Source organism: Aulostomus chinensis, chromosome 15, assembly GCF_037954235.1.
Source record: "Aulostomus chinensis isolate RoL2024-O1b breed Wild chromosome 15, RoL_Achi_v1.0, whole genome shotgun sequence".
Classification (NCBI taxonomy): domain Eukaryota; kingdom Metazoa; phylum Chordata; class Actinopteri; order Syngnathiformes; family Aulostomidae; genus Aulostomus; species Aulostomus chinensis.
Window position 1 is genome coordinate 12,531,548 of NC_141334.1, and position 18,339 is coordinate 12,549,886.

At 39.8% G+C, this 18,339-nt stretch overlaps 2 protein-coding genes across 3 annotated transcripts; both read left to right on the forward strand.

Moving 5' to 3' along the window:
- The first annotated feature begins 2,621 nt into the window (after positions 1 to 2,621).
- Positions 2,622 to 6,225, forward strand: gjb1a (gap junction protein beta 1a). 2 transcript variants are annotated; one of them, XM_086225610.1, is made up of 2 exons: positions 2,622 to 2,753; positions 4,662 to 6,225. In XM_086225610.1, exon 2 carries the CDS (start codon positions 4,676 to 4,678, stop codon positions 5,396 to 5,398), a length of 723 nt encoding a protein of 240 aa, XP_086081736.1. In that variant the 5' UTR covers positions 2,622 to 2,753; positions 4,662 to 4,675; the 3' UTR covers positions 5,399 to 6,225. The 2 variants fall into 2 exon arrangements, with proteins under 2 accessions (XP_086081736.1, XP_086081735.1); XM_086225609.1 differs by lacking the exon at positions 2,622 to 2,753 and adding an exon at positions 3,089 to 3,303.
- A 1,521-nt stretch (positions 6,226 to 7,746) lies between these two features.
- Positions 7,747 to 11,868, forward strand: gja2 (gap junction protein, alpha 2). Its single transcript, XM_086225983.1, has 2 exons — positions 7,747 to 7,781; positions 9,662 to 11,868. The coding sequence occupies exon 2, from the start codon at positions 9,713 to 9,715 to the stop codon at positions 10,781 to 10,783; it is 1,071 nt and encodes a 356-aa protein (XP_086082109.1). The 5' UTR covers positions 7,747 to 7,781; positions 9,662 to 9,712; the 3' UTR covers positions 10,784 to 11,868.
- The last annotated feature ends 6,471 nt before the right edge of the window (positions 11,869 to 18,339 follow it).

The window sequence follows — 18,339 nt, forward strand, 5'->3', positions numbered from 1 at the left end:
GATATAGTTAGCATTCGTAGTAATACATGAGATTTTATCCATGGGAAATGTATAAAATGTCCTTTAAGCAGCTTATTGTTTCTGAATGATTTTGGAATCGGACGCAAATCGAACAAGTTGTAATTTGTTCCATGATCAGTTGGCATCAAGCATCTGTTTTTATAAAATAGATAAGTCAAAAAAGTAGGTCATCAGAAGTCATTAAGTTTACCTGGGTACTTCCTACTTGAGTGGCATCTCATGCCAAAACTGACATGAGTCAAAATGCTGCACGTTTGTGTCCACATGTCAAGCGTTTCTATGTCTTTGATTTTCAGTTCTCTTTAGTCAGTCAGGCTCCTGTCATGCTGCGAGTCTCCCGTCTGTCACTGGATGTTGTGGTTTTTTCACAGTGACCAGAAGGGTTCCAGCATTAAGTGATTTAACTTTGTTGCACTGGCTGCTTTTCCAAACTTATAAGAATCTCTTTCAGGAAAAAAGGTCAAAATAAGGCTGAAAAAAAAACAAACAAACCATGGAATGAAGGTGCGATATGATTCTGTTATAAACATCTGCAGACACCTTCATCTGAGGGGTCTGTTTGGAGGTTTTTCCACTCAGATCTCTGAACACATTACTGCCAGCGTGCTGTCCCCCTAATCAGAAGAGCCACGCTTTCACTCTTAAATAGTCTGGTCGTTGTAGTAACTAATGATTATCTCCAGATGTCGCCCTTCACACTGAACCGAAGCAGAGGACATTCTGCAGTCAGACACTCTGGGTGTAAATGACAAAGTCTCTAATCGCGCCAGATTTACATTCAGATCAACATTTGTGTTTTGATCAGTCAACCAGGAGAAGCTGGTCTCCAGCATTAAAATGTCTTTCTGGTCTTCATTTGAATAAAGGAGTGTTAGAGATGTAAATCATTCGTACAGGACCCTTTGTGAATCATGGTGTTTCTTTAAAAACCTCTCTCTGACAGCAGCAGTAACAATGAAAGAGCTGCAGAACAGATCCACTTATCTAGGTAGTTCTCTCTGAATTATAGCGTAAAACTTTATCCACATTAGCACACCTTCTTTTCATTCCCTGGACAGAAACATTAATATTTAACATAATTCACATTCTACATTTTGAGATAGTATCCTGCATTTTTATTGGCTTTAGTTTTCAGAAGTCAAACCACTGCAGGACAGATCATTCTGGTTAGAGGAAAGGAAGCCATGATGGGTTTGTGTTTGGTGTCAGTCAAACTGTGGAGGTTAAATGTAGATTAACCCGTTCAAATTGACAGTTAGCATGAAGCTACAATAGAAAGCAGAATATGGTGGAAACTACAGCAAAGAAGAGGAAACAAAGCTACAACAGAGACTGAGGAATCACACATCAATGTACCCGGATAAGCAGTTAGCGGGTGACGCGCATAGATGCTCACTCATTATCTGCTCACTCATTATCTGCTCACTCATTATCTGCTCATCCTGACGGGGTTGCCAAGAGCTGGAGTCCCAAATGAAACCCGGTGACAAGCAGGGTTGACACTGGAATCCTAACCCTCACCCTCGTCCTTCAAATTACACACACGCACACACACACACACACACACACACACACACACACACACACACACACACACACACAAAATGCCTGGGGGGGGGGGGGGGCTCTGATTATCCAGCTCAGATCAAAAAACAAACACCAAAAGGAGATGGTAACTTCAAAAATAAATAAAAAAGGATTTTCAAAATGAGTGGTGGCTCAGTAGCTAGCAGTATCATCTTAAAGCAAGAAATGTCCTGGTTCAAGTCCCTTCTGCTGGCAGTGGCTCCACAGCTGGTCCCCGAGGGCTGCATGCCGCCATGTGGGAGGACTAAGAACATGTGAGGACAAGCGCTAAAAGATAACACAAGCTTCCTGTGGTTCTTGCCCCACTGACCTGATTGTAATCATGTTGATCCACAAACCAAAAGTAACACAACCTGTTGTCATCTTTATTAATACAGTTTTTGTGTCATAATAATGATGACAACAACAACAATGATGATGGTGATGACGGCAACAGCCGCAACAACAAAAAATAATTATAAAACTAATAAGAAGAATTATAATAAGAAGAAGAATATTGATGATGATAGCATTATATATATAGTGAACTTGACATAACTCACTATTGGTGGGCCATGTGAAATTGTGGGGCGGACCATGTCTGGTCCCCGGGCAGGGAGTTTCAGAAGAGCAAAAGAACTTCAACCAGGGTTTGATTTCCTAGATAACACCCCGAGGGAGGGATGCACGGCTAAATGGTTAAATTAGGCGGACAGCGGCAATGTGGATTTAAAAACTGAGAAAAGCCTTGTCTTCTTATCTTTAGATTTTATGGGTCAGTCTTTGTTTAAGACCTTTATGTTTTACTCCACATTGCGTCAAAAATCATCCTCCACTTCCTCTCCAGAACACAGCACAATGAGGAGGAGAGGACCGACTACAGTCCCCACACAGATTCCTCAGCTGGGCAGAAGTTTAAACATTTGATCTGAATTCTGAAGCTTTTTGTTTGGTCATTGTAAATGGCGCTATTGTATGCAAATCCTGCCCATCGGAGCATATGACTGCTCCAGTGCAGGGCAGTGGCTAGTGTGAGAGAAATCATTAGCAATGCAAAGTCATGGTGCTGTGATACTCTTGTTCACAGTCACAGATTGAAAAAATAAAATCGGCCAATGTCAGCGTAAATGTTTCTGGATGTGTTTTAGTCAAAACTCCAGCTGAAGGTAAGATCATTTCAATTTTCAGGGTGTTACAGGCCTAAATAGGTGAAGATGCGTGTCTTCTATGTATTCAACTGTCTTTGCTCCCAATGTATTTGAGAGATAAAAGAAGCTCAGCAACAAACAGGCTTTCCTCACGTTGAGCATAGAATAAAACTATTTATCTTGCCGCGTGTGCAGCTGATCATGAAGTGGTGAATAGACTGTTCATATCCTCTGAATCATCCAAGGCTTAGTACCAGATGAGTCCTCCTTGACTGCACATAGAGACGCAGTTGGTGGGCAAAACATCTCCCTGCCAAGTATGAGAGAGTTATCACAGACTCCGTTATGTCAGGTGCAGATGCCCACTTTGCATGCAACGCCATGGCGGCATGTCACATGACACATGGTGCCAGACTTCACTGTGGCACTCTTAACTAGCCTGCCAAACACAGCGGGGGGGCAGAAAGTCTTTCATCTCCTCTGGATTCACACATCCATGCCAAACCAGCGGCTCAACATTGGTTCTCTACGCTGCCTCATATGCCTCTTACACCTCCTGCTGAGCCCGGTAACAACTTTGACATTTATTCATGATTGAAGATGGATTAAGCAGTCATAATCAGAGTGCTCTGGATGTTTTCTAAGACTCTAGAAAAACTGTCCGATTCGATGAAAAGTAAAAATTCACTCAAAAAAGACGTGCTTTAATATTTCTACATGTTCGAATTCATATGTACGAAGGTAAATTATTATGGGATCATACATTGCAACTTTGTACTTTACCAGACTGAAGTTACTCTTGTATGGTGAACTTGAATTGTAACACTTCAGACTCTGGGCATCACTGGACTAGATAACTAAGACCACGGTTGGGAACTGAGCCTGTAACCACTGAACTGTGAGTTGGCAGCAACACTTGTTCTGCTCTGCTAACTATTTAGACTCTGCTGCAGCACGTTTGTACGTTTTGAGAATTTCATTCAAGTTCAAAGTACTACTGTAATAATTCAGAGTGGTTCATTGCAGACCTGAGCACGTGCTGTTAGTTTAGAGCCCTTTTTGTATTTTGTGTGTCTTTCGGAGATGTTCACACACGCAGAAGACCATGAAAAATCTCTGCAGGACATAAACAAAGAAGTAACATTATCTCCAAATGGCTGTGAGAAAGATTTGGGAAACAGAATTTTAAGTTAAATTTAGGAACAGATACATGGAAAATGCTGCAGGCTGATTCAGAAACAGAGTTATACACATAATTATAAATCAGTTAATGTGAAATAATTGGAACTGGTGGATGATATTTACCGCTTTAAGAATAAAGATGATGCCATTTCCTTTGATAATCTCTGTTTTTCTTGCTTTTTGGAAACAAGGATTTTCATCGCTTGCTTCAGCCGATGTCTAGCTAACTTTTTCCCGGCGATGCACATTTTAAAAACAGAAAAACATCATGGCCCAGTAGTACTTCTCAATGAATATAGTATATAGATAGTAAAGCTTCCATTGCTGCATTACCTCATATTATCAGCCATTTTGACAAGAAAAATGTTTGAAAAATCACATTTTTCAATGCACACATTATATAAAATGTGTGTTTTGCAGATATAAACCTCAAAAGTTTATGGAAGAACGTCTCCAAATGTATTTGGCTTTTAAATTAAACAGATCTCCAGCCACCCACAGAGCACAGGCCAATGTTTGGAAAGGGGTTCTTAAACCACGGCCATAATTTTTTGTCTTTGATCGCTGTAGCTCTTTCTCTGTGATAGCTGTCGACTTTATGTTATATTCAATAACTAAACAAAAGTAATTCGCGTGACTCATTCTTATGTTGAAAAACTTAATTGCATGAATACAGATGTATTCAGCAGAATATTCTGACTTTCATCAACCCTTCATTTATTGTTTTTTCTTCTCTCTATTCAGACCCGGAACCGAAGATGAACTGGGCATCCTTTTATGCCGTCATCAGTGGTGTGAACAGACACTCCACAGGCATCGGTCGAATCTGGCTGTCTGTCCTCTTCATTTTCCGTATCCTGGTTCTGGTGGTTGCAGCCGAAAGCGTGTGGGGGGATGAGAAGTCTGGCTTCACCTGCAACACCCAACAACCGGGCTGCAACAGTGTCTGCTACGACCACTTCTTCCCTATCTCCCACATCCGCCTCTGGGCCCTCCAACTCATCCTGGTCTCCACTCCGGCTCTGCTGGTTGCCATGCATGTGGCCCACCGCCGCCATGTTGACAAGAGGCTGTATAAACTGTCAGGGCGGGCCAACCCCAAAGACCTGGAACAGATTAAAACCCAGAAGATGAAAATCGAAGGGGCTCTCTGGTGGACGTACGTCATCAGTTTGCTGTTCCGCTTAATCTTTGAGGTCACGTTCATGTATGTGTTCTACATTATTTACCCCGGGTACAAGATGATCAGGCTGGTGAAATGTGACTCGTACCCTTGTCCCAACACTGTGGACTGCTTCGTGTCGAGGCCCACGGAGAAAACTGTCTTCACCGTGTTCATGCTGGCTGTGTCGGGGGTGTGTATTCTTCTAAACATTGCAGAAGTAGTCTACTTGGTGGGGAAGGCCTGCACTAAGCATTTGCACACCGCTAGTGACTCGACTATGGGGGCCTGGATCCAACAAAAGCTCTGTACATTCTAAAATAGATTTAAATCCTGTAAAAGGGACATTTAAAAAAAGTTTTAACGCCAATTATTTGGGGATATGACAAAGCTTTCCCAACAGAAATACATTATCTATGTGTGTATTTATGCACTGACTTAAAATCTTAAAATACTAGCTTGATTTTTGGACAAATATAGATACAGACGAGTGACAAATGAAAGGAAAAACCGATGGAAAGCGTCATAGTGATGTGATAGGCCACCGCAAAATCTGGTTACTGCAAAGGTCACAGCGTAGGATTCATATCATTCTCATACTTTCACTGTTTCACTGAGCAGCACTCATGATCTGGTTAGTCAAGTTTTCCCTTTAATTTTTCACTCATCTGAAAAAAATTACTTTTTTTGAAGGCATATTCCAACTGACCACGTTATCACTTTCTGATTTTCTGAAAAAAATTAAATCGATAAATGTTAATCCATACGTAAAAAATTTTTTTTTAAAAACCCGATTCTGTCCAAAAAGCAATGGCCTGAAATTACAGAGTAGTAACATAGCTGACATTTGAATTCACAATCCATAAAAGTCATGTTTTTTGCCTTTATTATAACTGTGGACTGAATCTAATTGACTCGAACATAACATCAATGGCTGGTCTTGTACTAGATGTGACACTAATACATGGGAGTCATGCTGCGGTGCATAAATGCTAAATGGTTTGCTTCATACAGATGGCGATTAGATATTTCCTTGGGATATTTGATAAATGAAGCATTAAAACTTGAATTACAAATTTTCTTCTGAAGTTTACAAATGATTGCTAAATATATTGTCAGTACACGGTAGAATAAAATCCCCTTCAATTTGTGCACTTGTTTAACTTCACATTTCATAAACATTTGTAATCTGACCAATTTTTGTTTTTATATATCCGGACTAAGTGCAAATAGGTTCATACAATCAATATATTGAATCACATGGATGCTGCTTTCTGTGACTCCTCTCTGGAACCAGCAGAGCAAAACACGGGTGAGGTTTCATTTACTGGCACTGTCACCGTCTTTAGATGCTAGATCCACGGAGCCGTGTCGGCACCTGTGAGGAAACATCTCGGGCTGATTAAGTCCTCCTTCTGAAGGCCGGAGAGCAGAGTTTGAGGTTATCAATAGCCTGGCCATGTAAGGGGTCAGTGAGAGGGTGACAATGGTCGACCCGCAGACAGCTGGACCTGCATGACGGCACTTTTTATGGAAAGCGTCAACACACGCCATCTGTTACAGGTCAGATTGACCAGAAGAATATCGGCACCGCTATAACAACAACAAATGTCTGTGATATACTTTTTAGGAAGACCGTGAATAATTCATATTGTGGCACAATCTCGCAAAAATTGAAAATTTGGGAAAAGTCGTTGGTTTACGGAGATCAGAATCAGGAGTATTTTAACTGCCACGACAGTTACTCACATGCAAGCAGGGATACAAATCCAGAAATATTACGAGAAATTCAAGGAAATTACAAAACCAATCCAAAAATACTGCAAAAGGTTCAAATAAGTTTTATGGCAGTGATTTCATTTAATATGATACTGCATGTGTGATCCCCAGTACTGCTTGTTGGAAAGTACACTAAGTAGAATAGTCACCTTGGCTGACGTAAAAGTAGCAAAACATTATCAGTGAAATATATCTTTGTATATTCTTTATTGTAGTTTTTCATAGGGAATGTTGTTTTATTTGCATTGATGATCACGTGTCTCAACTGCCAATCTGAAAAGCAATAAGTACACGTTTCAGTCACGTGATAATTCTCCGCTGTGCAAGAAGCAACATTTTTAAGTTATGTACAAGTACCTTAAAAATCACACTTCACTAGTGTTTAATCTGCTCTGTACATAAAACCTTTAACCAAACTTGAACTTTCAGGAGACGATGGTCATGTGCAGGTATAAAGCTCATCTGTAACCTTCAGGTTCTTGTTGTCAGATGCTCCTCCACACAGTCAAGGGTCAGATCACCATGAGACGACCGACAGCAAAGCCACTCCCTTCACCAGGGATTATATTTAGAGCTCACTGACATGTAGGACTAACCTGCATCCTCACTGGACTCCTCAGCTGCCACTCAGTTGAGCAGAAACCCTTCTTAAACACAGGGTTTATTGAACTTTCTTGTGTTTTCATCTGCACCGGCTTCAAAAAACAGAGAGGGTTTAGTTGTGGTGGAGTCATTGAGCAGCTCAGAGAGGGATTGAAGAGTGGGATCATTGAGCCTCAAGTGAAAAATCTCTAAGAGAACTTTATCTTTGGTGCTGCAGTTTGCGCAGTGGTTGAAGGGAACATGGCCTCACTGTGAACGGAGGAGGCTCAGTCACCCGGGCACGCTGGATCTTTCATGCTGAAGGAGATGAACATTATCAGGTACGTCTAGCACAATGAAATCCAGGTTTTTTTGAACTGAACCAAAGGTCCCTTAAAGCCTTCCTGACATTCATTATATATTTCAAACAGGTGCTCAGATTCCGAGTCTGCCGACTTCTGCTCTGTTCCCAACTATTTTTAAAGTTTATATTGGCATTGCTGTAACCAATAGGCCCTGCAGTACACACCAGACACCTAATTCTGGGTCTTGTGTCACAAGATCTATCCCGAAGCAAAAAGACTCCGAGGGGTTTTCTCATTCACTTGCCCTTTCATTTGCAACCAGGGAGGACACACACACACACACACACACACACACAAAACCTCAGATACAAACAGGGAATGCATTACAAACTTAATGTTTTCTGTTTAAAATCACATCACTCGCTGTCTCTTTATTTAATTATTTGAATTGCACTCATCTTGGATGGAGGGGATCTGCTGACAGTGTACTATCCTAGATTTAATCCGTTACCTTTTTTTTTGCAATTTTGCAACTTTCATGACTCTTAGCTGCAATTAGCTACGCACAGCAAACTATCACTACATTTTAGGAAATTTCTCACAAATTATAGAATTCCCTCGAAGACACTAACATTGATTTACCTGTTACCCCTCCAGAGTTTTATTTTAATATTAATGTTTAATCTTCTTGAAGCCTCTCCATTATGGATATATTTTTTTATCCTAAATATCTCAGAATAACCTAAAGTTATTTACCTCATAACCTAAAGTTATTTACCTCCAATCATGATCATTCTGCTTGTTCAAGTGTCAAAAAGAGAAACAAAATAAACACACACACACACACACACATATATATACAGTATATATATATATACATATATATACAATATATATATATATATATATATACAATATATATATATTTGATATGTATTTTATCCAAAATCATTAAAAACACTTGAATTATTCGTCAGATGTGCAATATTTAAACAGCTTTTTGATTTCTCCGTCTTTATCACGCTGCATAATTGGCCTGTTTTTTTTGTTAATATGGTGCAATATCACGAGTCGTTAAAAAGCTTTTTTTCCCATTCAATGAGCAAACGTTGTTCATAAGAAATGCTGCTTTGTCACAGTTGACACCGTTTTACTGAAGTTCTCAGAGTCAGTGGATGCACTACTAAAAGAAAGTAGATTAATGGGTTGCTCTGCTCCACCCCTCTCACAAGTTACATTAAAATCAGTGGGGTAGCTTTTCTATAATTCTGCTGATGGACAGAGAGACAGCAAGACCACCAAACGGGTGAGGTTTGAACTTCTCTATGACCAAATTATTAGCAAATGGTTTAGTATTTCATTAAGGGTATTTTTGACACTTTGATCCATTTCTCAGGAAATTTGGCATCCATCTTTCTGAAGTAAATCAGCCATCATATGATGGTTTCAGCTGGGAATTTGCATATAACAGAGGAATGATAGAGCTGCTGCCCCTGGCGAATGCCTGTGCTCCCTGAATACCACTCTAGTTTTTAATATTTATAAAACCCGAACAGTGCAGTACTGTAATACAGCTGGATGAGTTCATAACCATTTCAAATTTTCAAACTTTATTAAAAAAGTTTTAATCTTACATTAGATAGATATTTTATTTATTAAATAAGAACATTGACAAATTACCATAGCTATCAAATAAATGCAGCGAGGGTAAATATTCTCCTCTATAATTTTTTACTCAGGAAAAAGTAGCTTTAAAACTGACAGTACTTTTACCTGCTGCTGTATGGCTTGGGGACCAACTAGATCTGTATTACTGAGCTATCTACGGATTATTCATGAGATTCAACCAATTAGAAATGAAATGGTCTCTGATCAGCTTATAGTTTCACATCATACCTTTTCCTCTCTCCACTCAGGTTTCTCTTCTGGTTTTGCCGATAAAGCTGGGGGTATATTTTTAAGGCAGCATGGGGGACTGGAACTTATTGGGGAAGCTGCTGGAGAGTGCCCAGGAACACTCAACCGTTGTGGGTAAAGTCTGGCTGACCGTCCTGTTCATCTTCCGCATCCTGGTTCTTGGAGCTGCCGCTGAGAAAGTGTGGGGCGACGAGCAGTCTGGCTTTACATGTGACACCAAGCAGCCTGGTTGTCAGAACGTTTGCTATGACAAGACCTTCCCTATCTCTCACATCCGCTTCTGGGTGATGCAGATCATCTTTGTCTCCACACCTACTCTCATTTATTTGGGCCACATTCTTCATCTGGTCCGCATGGAAGAAAAGGAGAGCCAGAAAGAGAAGGAGCTGGCCATCCAGAACGAAAAACAGGAGCAACTACTTGGCAACAAGGCCAAGAAGGCTCCAGTTAAAGACAACCAGGGTCATGTGCGTTTGCAAGGTGCCCTCCTGCGAACCTACGTTTTCAACATTATTTTCAAGACTCTCTTTGAAGTGGCTTTTATCGTGGCTCAGTATTTCCTGTATGGCTTTGAGCTAAAGCCGATGTACACCTGCGACCGTTGGCCTTGCCCCAATGTAGTGAACTGCTACATCTCCCGACCCACTGAGAAGACAATTTTCATTCTCTTCATGCTGGGGGTGGCCTGCATCTCACTGCTGCTCAACCTGGTGGAAATGTACCATCTAGGTTTCACCAAGTGCCACCAGGGCCTCCGCTACAGACGGTCACAGGCTGCACGTGAGAATTCCAAACCCCTTAGCGAGGCCGTGATGCCGTTTGTCCCAAACTATAACTACTTCCCTGATCGTCCTGCTCTTCCTGAGCATTTCCCTGCAGACCCAAAGTACAGCATGGCAGATCCGAACCCGGCCTACAGCCCTTACAACAGCAAAGTGGTTTACAAACAGAACAGAGACAATATGGCTGTGGAGAGGAAAGGGAAAGCAGAGGGAGAGGATATGAATGAAAGGAAAACCTCCAGTCCTGTATTTGAGATGCCAATTGAAAATCAGCGCCGAAACAGTCAATCGAGTAAGCACAGCAACAACAAGAGCAGGCTGGACGACTTGAAGATCTAGAGACCTTCTGTGACTCGGGAACAACAGCAGAGGTCTACATGCATCAGGTGGTACTCAGAAGATTATTATTCTGGACAAATTTTCTGAATGATCATGAGATCAAGGACTCATGTGCAAAGCAGTACTGTACTTTTCTCCAGACAATATGACAAAATGTGTTGCATTTGAAGGGATTTTAAGTCTTATATCCTCAACATTTCCTTGTATGTGTTCAAGAAAACTTCTCAGCTGTTACACACCTCCTTTTTCTAAAATGCTGAAGGGTCATAGCTGTTACACGGGAGTGTGCTGTCTTTCACTATTGTCATGACAAAGACGCACCCAGGGACGAGACACATGCAACATTAGCACCACTGATAATGAAGGTAAGGCCCCATCTCAAGTTTGATTATTGATAATTCAATAAAAGCCGTTACCATAGAAATAATTAAAAAGCAAATTAGAGATCGATTGAGTTTGCATGACTCACATTCCCAAAAGAAAAAGTCTTCGGCTGGAGTTAAATTTGTTTCACTGGAAGTACGTGAGCTTTGACCAATACTCAGAAATCAGTACAGTCAGCAGAATTCTTAGTGGAAGGATATTCCTCCAGTAAATAGGTTGACCCCAAGGATGACTCAGCGTTATGTAGTCCTTGTTTTCAGCCACCAAGCTTGAACCCATGTGACATTTAATGTACCAATTTGATACCACACAATGACACACAAAACCTCCTCACTCGCTCATTTTGGTTGTAATTAAACTGTAGCTATAACAGAGATACAAAGCCAAGCTAGAAACAGTCAGCTGGGATAAGCTCTGCCCCCCCCCACTACCCCTAACGAATAAGCAGTACAGAAAGTGGATGGATGCTATCATGGTATAGTGCTGGTGTTGACCTGACAAACTCAGAGTGAGAGTGTGATTGATGAGTGCATTGGTATTGAATTACTAACTCCCCTTTTAACTCGCTCAGGAATTTAGCCTTGATGTCCATTTTTTGCGGTTCATGAAGATGCAAGAGATATTTGAGAGTCATACTCCTGTACATGCATGACAAAATGACAATTTAATGGTGTTTGAGTGTGTGTTGTAAATGTTGGTTTGGGGGGGGAAGACAAATTAAAGTACCCAGATTTGAAAAAGTCTGTCCTACATTGACTTCTCTCAATTTAGCATTGTTGAACTTGTGGTTTCCTCGTCTCTTAAGTCAATAAAATTCCAGAAATACGGTCTGGTGTTTTGTTTTTTCAGGATATTTTAACATTTGCTTCTACAGTATAACATATAGCAGAAAAAATAAACAGGCCTTTGAAATTTTGAACCTTTTAAGTATCCTAAAATCAGCAGTGTTAGCAAGTGGCTAAACAAGATTATAGGGGTTTTTACATGTGCTGAGTATTTCGCTCATAGAAAAATGTTAACAGCGGTGTTCATTTGCACAGATTATTTTGCTAAAAAAAAAAAAACAAAAAACAAGTGTCATACACCCTTTATTTGCCACAGAGCTTATTTTCAGTCATAGTCCAAAATCCAATGTAACCATGGTGATGCTAACTTCTGAATTGGCGCTCAAAATCATGTCCCTGCAGCACTCGACAGGCTTAATACATCTGAATACATTGTTACTGTACGTACAAGTCAATCTGCTGACATGTGGTTATGAAATCTGATTGAACTCCTGTACATTCAAGTGTTTTCCTGTTACCAGTCCTGTCAATCCAGATATAAGACCTGCTGTTCTCAGCGAAAAATAACTACCATTTCATTTCTGTCTGCCATAATACTGCCACAGACATACTCTTGTGTTCTGTGGTGACCCACCTGTTCATACCGCACATAGCTTTCTTTTAAGCTATGCGTGCAAGTTCATGATCGTCTGATGTAACCTAAATCAACAAGATGATATATCATGAATCACAACTCAGAAAACATTCCAGAGCCAGACTGCCTGCCACCAGATGAATATGTTTACGGTAAGTGTTTGCAGGATTCATTCAACAGGGGGCAATTTAATATTTGTAACAAGCGCTCAAGCATTTGGATACCCAGTGGCTTCATTTAAATGAACCAGACCTTCAAAGCTGGTCTTAACGTGATTCTAATTTTGAAAAAAGTACATTTCTGACACATTTATCTCGGTCATATGTATAACTTGTATCAAAAGCAGACATTAAAAAAATAAAAATAAAAAATGTGTTTCAGTCCTCTTAATGGCATTGACTAGTGGTTATGGAAATTTAGTGTTGACACTGTTTATACAGTAGCTTCATTTTGATCCCTTTGGACAAAGCTCTTTTCAGAAATGTAGCACATGGCTTAAACTTATCTCTCACATTAGATGTCTTCCAACCATATGACCTCGATTCCTCATCCCATCCCTGAATGTGAGATCCTTGTATGAAATCTCACGCACGCCCACCCAAACACACGCAAACTCACACACACACACATGCACGCCCACAAGCTAACTTGTAAGTAACTAACTGCCATGCATGTCCTAAAAACGTGCATAGACAATAGGAGCATCTCACACGGAGGCTCAGGAGTACCAACTTGCATCTTCAAATAAACAAGATGGATTTACTCTACCAGACAGTTCTTCTTTGTGACTCCATGCAGACAGCGCAAGCCTCGTATAGTTCGCTTGAATCTGACAGCAACTGACAGCCAACAACAGCTACAGCGACAAAACAACAGCAAAACTGCCCAAACATGTCATTTTACAAACTCTCAAGCACACTCGGTGGGGAAAATCCATATCTTTGTGATAATGTTGTTTTCTCAGTAAAAACCTGCCCCACATCTGTATCAGCACTGATGTGGACAAGTGCAAATGACCATGACAAGCCAGCACATACAGTTGAACAGAGTTGGTAACTTTCCCTTCCCTACTGGTGGTGTTATAGTTTGTTTATAGCCTGGATCAAAGACACCCATCATTGAGTAATGGCAAGTTGAAATGCACTTTTCGGGTGAAGTATCGCTTTAAACATGTCACCTAAACAACAACAACAACAAAAACCCGGAAAAAAAAAATCTTGTTTACCTGTTTTTGCTTTTATATGCTTGTTAGAAATAGTAATGCAGCACGTCATCATTCTACTCTCATCCCATGCCAGGGCTCAGTATCCCTCGATAGAGAGGTGCAAGGTTGCTTGAATACACAATGTTGTAAGTAACATTCAGTTGTGCTACACAAGTAAATCTCTGTTCAAAAAGAAAGAAAAAACATTGTTATTATTAAAAAACAAAAAACAAAATTGATGTCATATTTCAATACAATGGTTGAATTCTGTGTAAGCTTAGGCACAAAAACATTGGCTGGGAAGTTATTCATCGTGAAGGTTATGTGGCTTTCTTTGTGATGGGAGGAATAATAATTTGACACGATTTATGAAACTTGCACCTTGATAAGGGAAACATCATGGACATGACGCAAAAAACAAATATCTCCCTTGTAACTGTGACACACAACATCATTGTCGGTTTGTTTGGCTCATTCTCCCCCCTCCAGCACACCTCAGGGTTACTTTGTCATCTGAGACACAATCATATTCGAACGTTTGCAAACAAACCTACACATTCACTGAACAGGTCCTGCATCATAGACCGGGAGCCATTATTCTCTGAGTTAAGAAAGAGAACAGATTAATGCGTTGTTGGTGACCTCTTGTTGAACGCTCCTCTACATGAAAGCAGAATACACTGATATGATTTTCTAGATCTTGATATTTTTTATCTCTAATGAAATGACAGCCTTTGAAAGGATGAACAACAACCAGTTGTGTTTTAATGTCTAGGCCGCCCCAGTCCAGTTAAGGCTTTATAGACAAAATGCATAAGCCTCTGTTGATTCTTATACATGAATATGATAAGCCATTGCCTACAACACAGAACTTCTAACCACAGAATTATGTGTTGAATGTTGTTTATATTTCATTATCCAATACCGTGACTCGTGATCTCATGTAAAACTCACCTATTGTCATTTTTAAAACATCCAAAGCAGGTAAATATTGCCTAGATTTGGCCTTTACTGACCTCCAGCTCAGCTGAATTTGTTGAAGTCGTGTGTATAAATATTTTGTACAATGTCTCTCCTGTTGAGGCTTAAAAAGCCTGAAATGCCATGACTGACTCAACAATGAAATCCATTTAATAAAGAGACCTTCTCAGAAAGAAAGAGGACATTTGGAGGGCTACAGAATTTCCATTCATCTTGAAAGTTTAACTTGGCAGTTAGAATAGCACCTACTGATGAAATTTGTATCCTATAGTTCCTTTAGTATAACATGAACCTCAAAATGCCAATGCATCTCATCAGGAACAAACCCTTTCCTCAGTAGATGGATTACGGTGTTATTTTTAATAAGGCTCAAGCTGCTAAGAATACACTGATCCCTTCTCCTCACACTCGTTCTGATCACCTTGATGAAATAATTCTTTTTTTTTGGGACGTCCTTTCAGTTCAATTCTTTACAGAAATATTTCATTTAATTCCTACCTGTGTGGTATCCACGATCAATTCCTGACTTGAAAGGTTAAGCGCTTGATCGATTCAAATCTTCTGCAATTATCCTCAAAAATCCTGTGATTCATTGAAAATATCTACCCAACGACCAAAATTCCCATCCTAACTAAAATTTCAGGACAAAAAAAAATAGTCACAGGTGAACCAATCAAATATAGGAATGGAAAAAAGGCCCTTAATTAACATTCGTCAGGTTTTAGCTAGAGTTCCGAAATATATTCTTTCAGCAATAATCGTCCAACATGATGGAGTGCATCAAGGCTCAATCCTTGGCCCTTTTTTACTGTCCATTTATATGTCATCTCAAACAAGTTCCATATTAGTTTCTTTTTTTATGCAGGCAACACATGGATCAATTTCTTGTCAAGACTAACTACAAACAGACTGTTTCTGTTGAGTTGATCAATACAAAGTCTTCATGAATATTAAGAACACCAAAACTGACAAAAAGAAGCATGAATTCTATACCTACACGGGTCATGTTTGACAATCTGTTACGTCGCAATCAAACCGGGTGCAAAATTCAAATTCTGGGATGTCACTGTTTATCAGTGCAGTCCTGCTGTTTTTTTGCTTGAAGATACCTTGTAACTGCTTGGTTTCCACCAGCTGCAGTGTGCGCACACACACACACCCCCCCCCCCCACACACACACACACACATTTCCAAAACACATACCATCATACACTGCTAAGAGCTGTGCCTCAAGTCTTCCTCACTGCAGCTATAAATAGTGCTTGTGGACACTTGGTGTAGCTTTGTGGTTGAAATTGGGGGGTTGGGGAGCAAAACTTATTATCCTACATCAGCATCAATTGAAAAATGTTGCTAACGATGCCATCCTAAGATCAGCGTGACTTCTGGTTCCCTTTCCCACAGAACAATGAATATCCAAGCTGTGTTAATAAGCCAAATGTGTTTCTGTCTTTAAACCACCATACGCTGGTTGAATGCTTCACACAAATTCTCAAACCAACACAAAATATCAAGAGTATATTGGTGTGTTCATCTGTTCTATCAATTCATATCTTGGATGGTTTTATTCATTCAGTCACTGTGAATAATTATTGTCCTTAATTCAATATCTCATGCCAATATGATACATTAGCCTCGCTCAAAAATGGTAAGAAAATCAATGTATGTCCTTCAGGAACAAGGCGTAGGCTCACAGTCACACTAAGTCTGTTCTGATTATAATCAAAAACTGTTTTTTCTCAAAACAAATTCACGCAAAAGTCACGAGAGCTTTTTTTTTTTTTCTTTCTTTTTTTTTTTACAGTGTTTCACAGGAGTGACTATCAATCCATGTGCAGCAAACGACTGAACTGAAATAGGCCTCTCCCTCAGGATCGACCATGGTTCAGGGTGGTGGAGGAGGCGGTGCTAGTGGCATACTCAAACTGTCAGAGCAGCTCGCCGGGGGCAAGGCTGAACAGAAAGACAGGTGAAAGGGGGTCGAGGTTGTGAACTTGAGGTTACCACCATATGCAACCAAATCTCTTAAGCAGGAATAGTATGAGTGATTCACTCATACTGTCCACCACAGAGTCAGACATCTGCGCGTAAATCAGACAGACAGAACGCCACACTTTAGGATGAGTCAATGAAGATTAATTGTTAATCATAATTTACTGCAGGCTTCATCTTTCTAATTCCTCTAAAAGATTATGTTTGTCGCCAAGTTATGCTCGTTTCCATTAAAACTTCATTTAGTCAGTTCTGCCTAGATTCTCCATCACTATTAGCACACAGACTGAAAGGATCTCAGCTTTGCAAACTGCTGTTAAATGAATTTGTTTACCATCCGGTAGCTGAATAAATATGTTCTTACAAGTTACAATGAGTAAAATCAATGACAGTTCCACCTCAAGCAGGGTAATGCTTTTAAAAGCCTTGTTTATTGGTCATTAAAGTGTCAAACGTGAGGATTTCCCCAATAAAACAGTTGCCCTGGACTCACTTAGGATTTTATAGGCCTCTAGTAGACAAAACAAAAAAGTCTTGGAAACTAAGTACATATTCATAATGCACAACAGATATAATTTCACAAAACAGAGCAAAAAGTAATGATGCACACGTTAAGACCTTCATATAATCCGACAGGATTATCTCCTGCTGAAACGCATCCTGCTTAACCTAGTTAATGGTGATTAAAGTACACTCTAACAAGCAGCAGTTAACATGTCTACAGTGAAAACTCACTGGGGTGTAAATTAAGTAGATTTCAAATATATGAAAGAAAGAATGCCCCGACTCTTATTATTTATATAATTAGCACTCTTTATTCCGGTACATTAAAAAAAAATATATAACCAAGCAATAAACGGAACGATATGCGCTCACATAGTAAACGAAAAGGTTTAAACAAAAGCTACAGATTGTAAAAGCTGTAGATTACAATTGCACGTACTTGTTACACTAATGCAGCTGAAACATCCATGCTGACACTGACGCTTCGTGGCAGACCTGTGGTGGGGGGGTCCAAGTCCAACCCTCAATCCTTCCTCTATTCCAGTAAAGTCTTCATCCCCACCAAGAAGGAAACAACAAACATAAATGTTGCCTGAAGCACCATCTTCCAGAAGCAATGCTCCACAAACAGGCAGGAAAACAAAAAGTTTTCTTCCCTCCGCATTTCTTCCTAGTGTTCAACAATTATCAAAAACATTTCATATGATCTCTAATTGTTTTGAGATATTAAAAAATAATTACAAAAAGACAAAACATGCAATAAACTGAAATGAGAAACTAAAATATTGCAGTATTACAATAAATCATTTGTTAACTTGCCTTTCATGGGAATTTCATGACTCTTGATGATGTGAATGAAGTTTACAGAGTTTTAAAATGGATACACAAATTTTATTTATATTTTTTATGAACTCTATATCCATTTTAAGATTTACTGAATACCGAAATTGTCAGACCACGGCCGGAGAGGCTTGATTTTAATCATTTCAGAACGTTCAGCAACTCAGGCTGTTGAAACTGACGGAGATCCAGGAGTTCTCACACGTCAAAGATGAGTGTGATGTGTACTTGC

Excerpts from the sequence above, each read along its gene's own strand:
- gjb1a (XM_086225609.1), top strand. The coding sequence starts at position 3,276 with ATGCCTCTTACACCTCCTGCTGAGCCCG. Across the intron at positions 3,304-4,661 it reads TACACCTCCTGCTGAGCCCG|ACCCGGAACCGAAGATGAAC; the intron begins GTAACAACTTTG and ends CTCTCTATTCAG.
- gja2 (XM_086225983.1), top strand. The coding sequence starts at position 9,713 with ATGGGGGACTGGAACTTATTGGGGAAGCTGCTGGAGAGTGCCCAGGAA.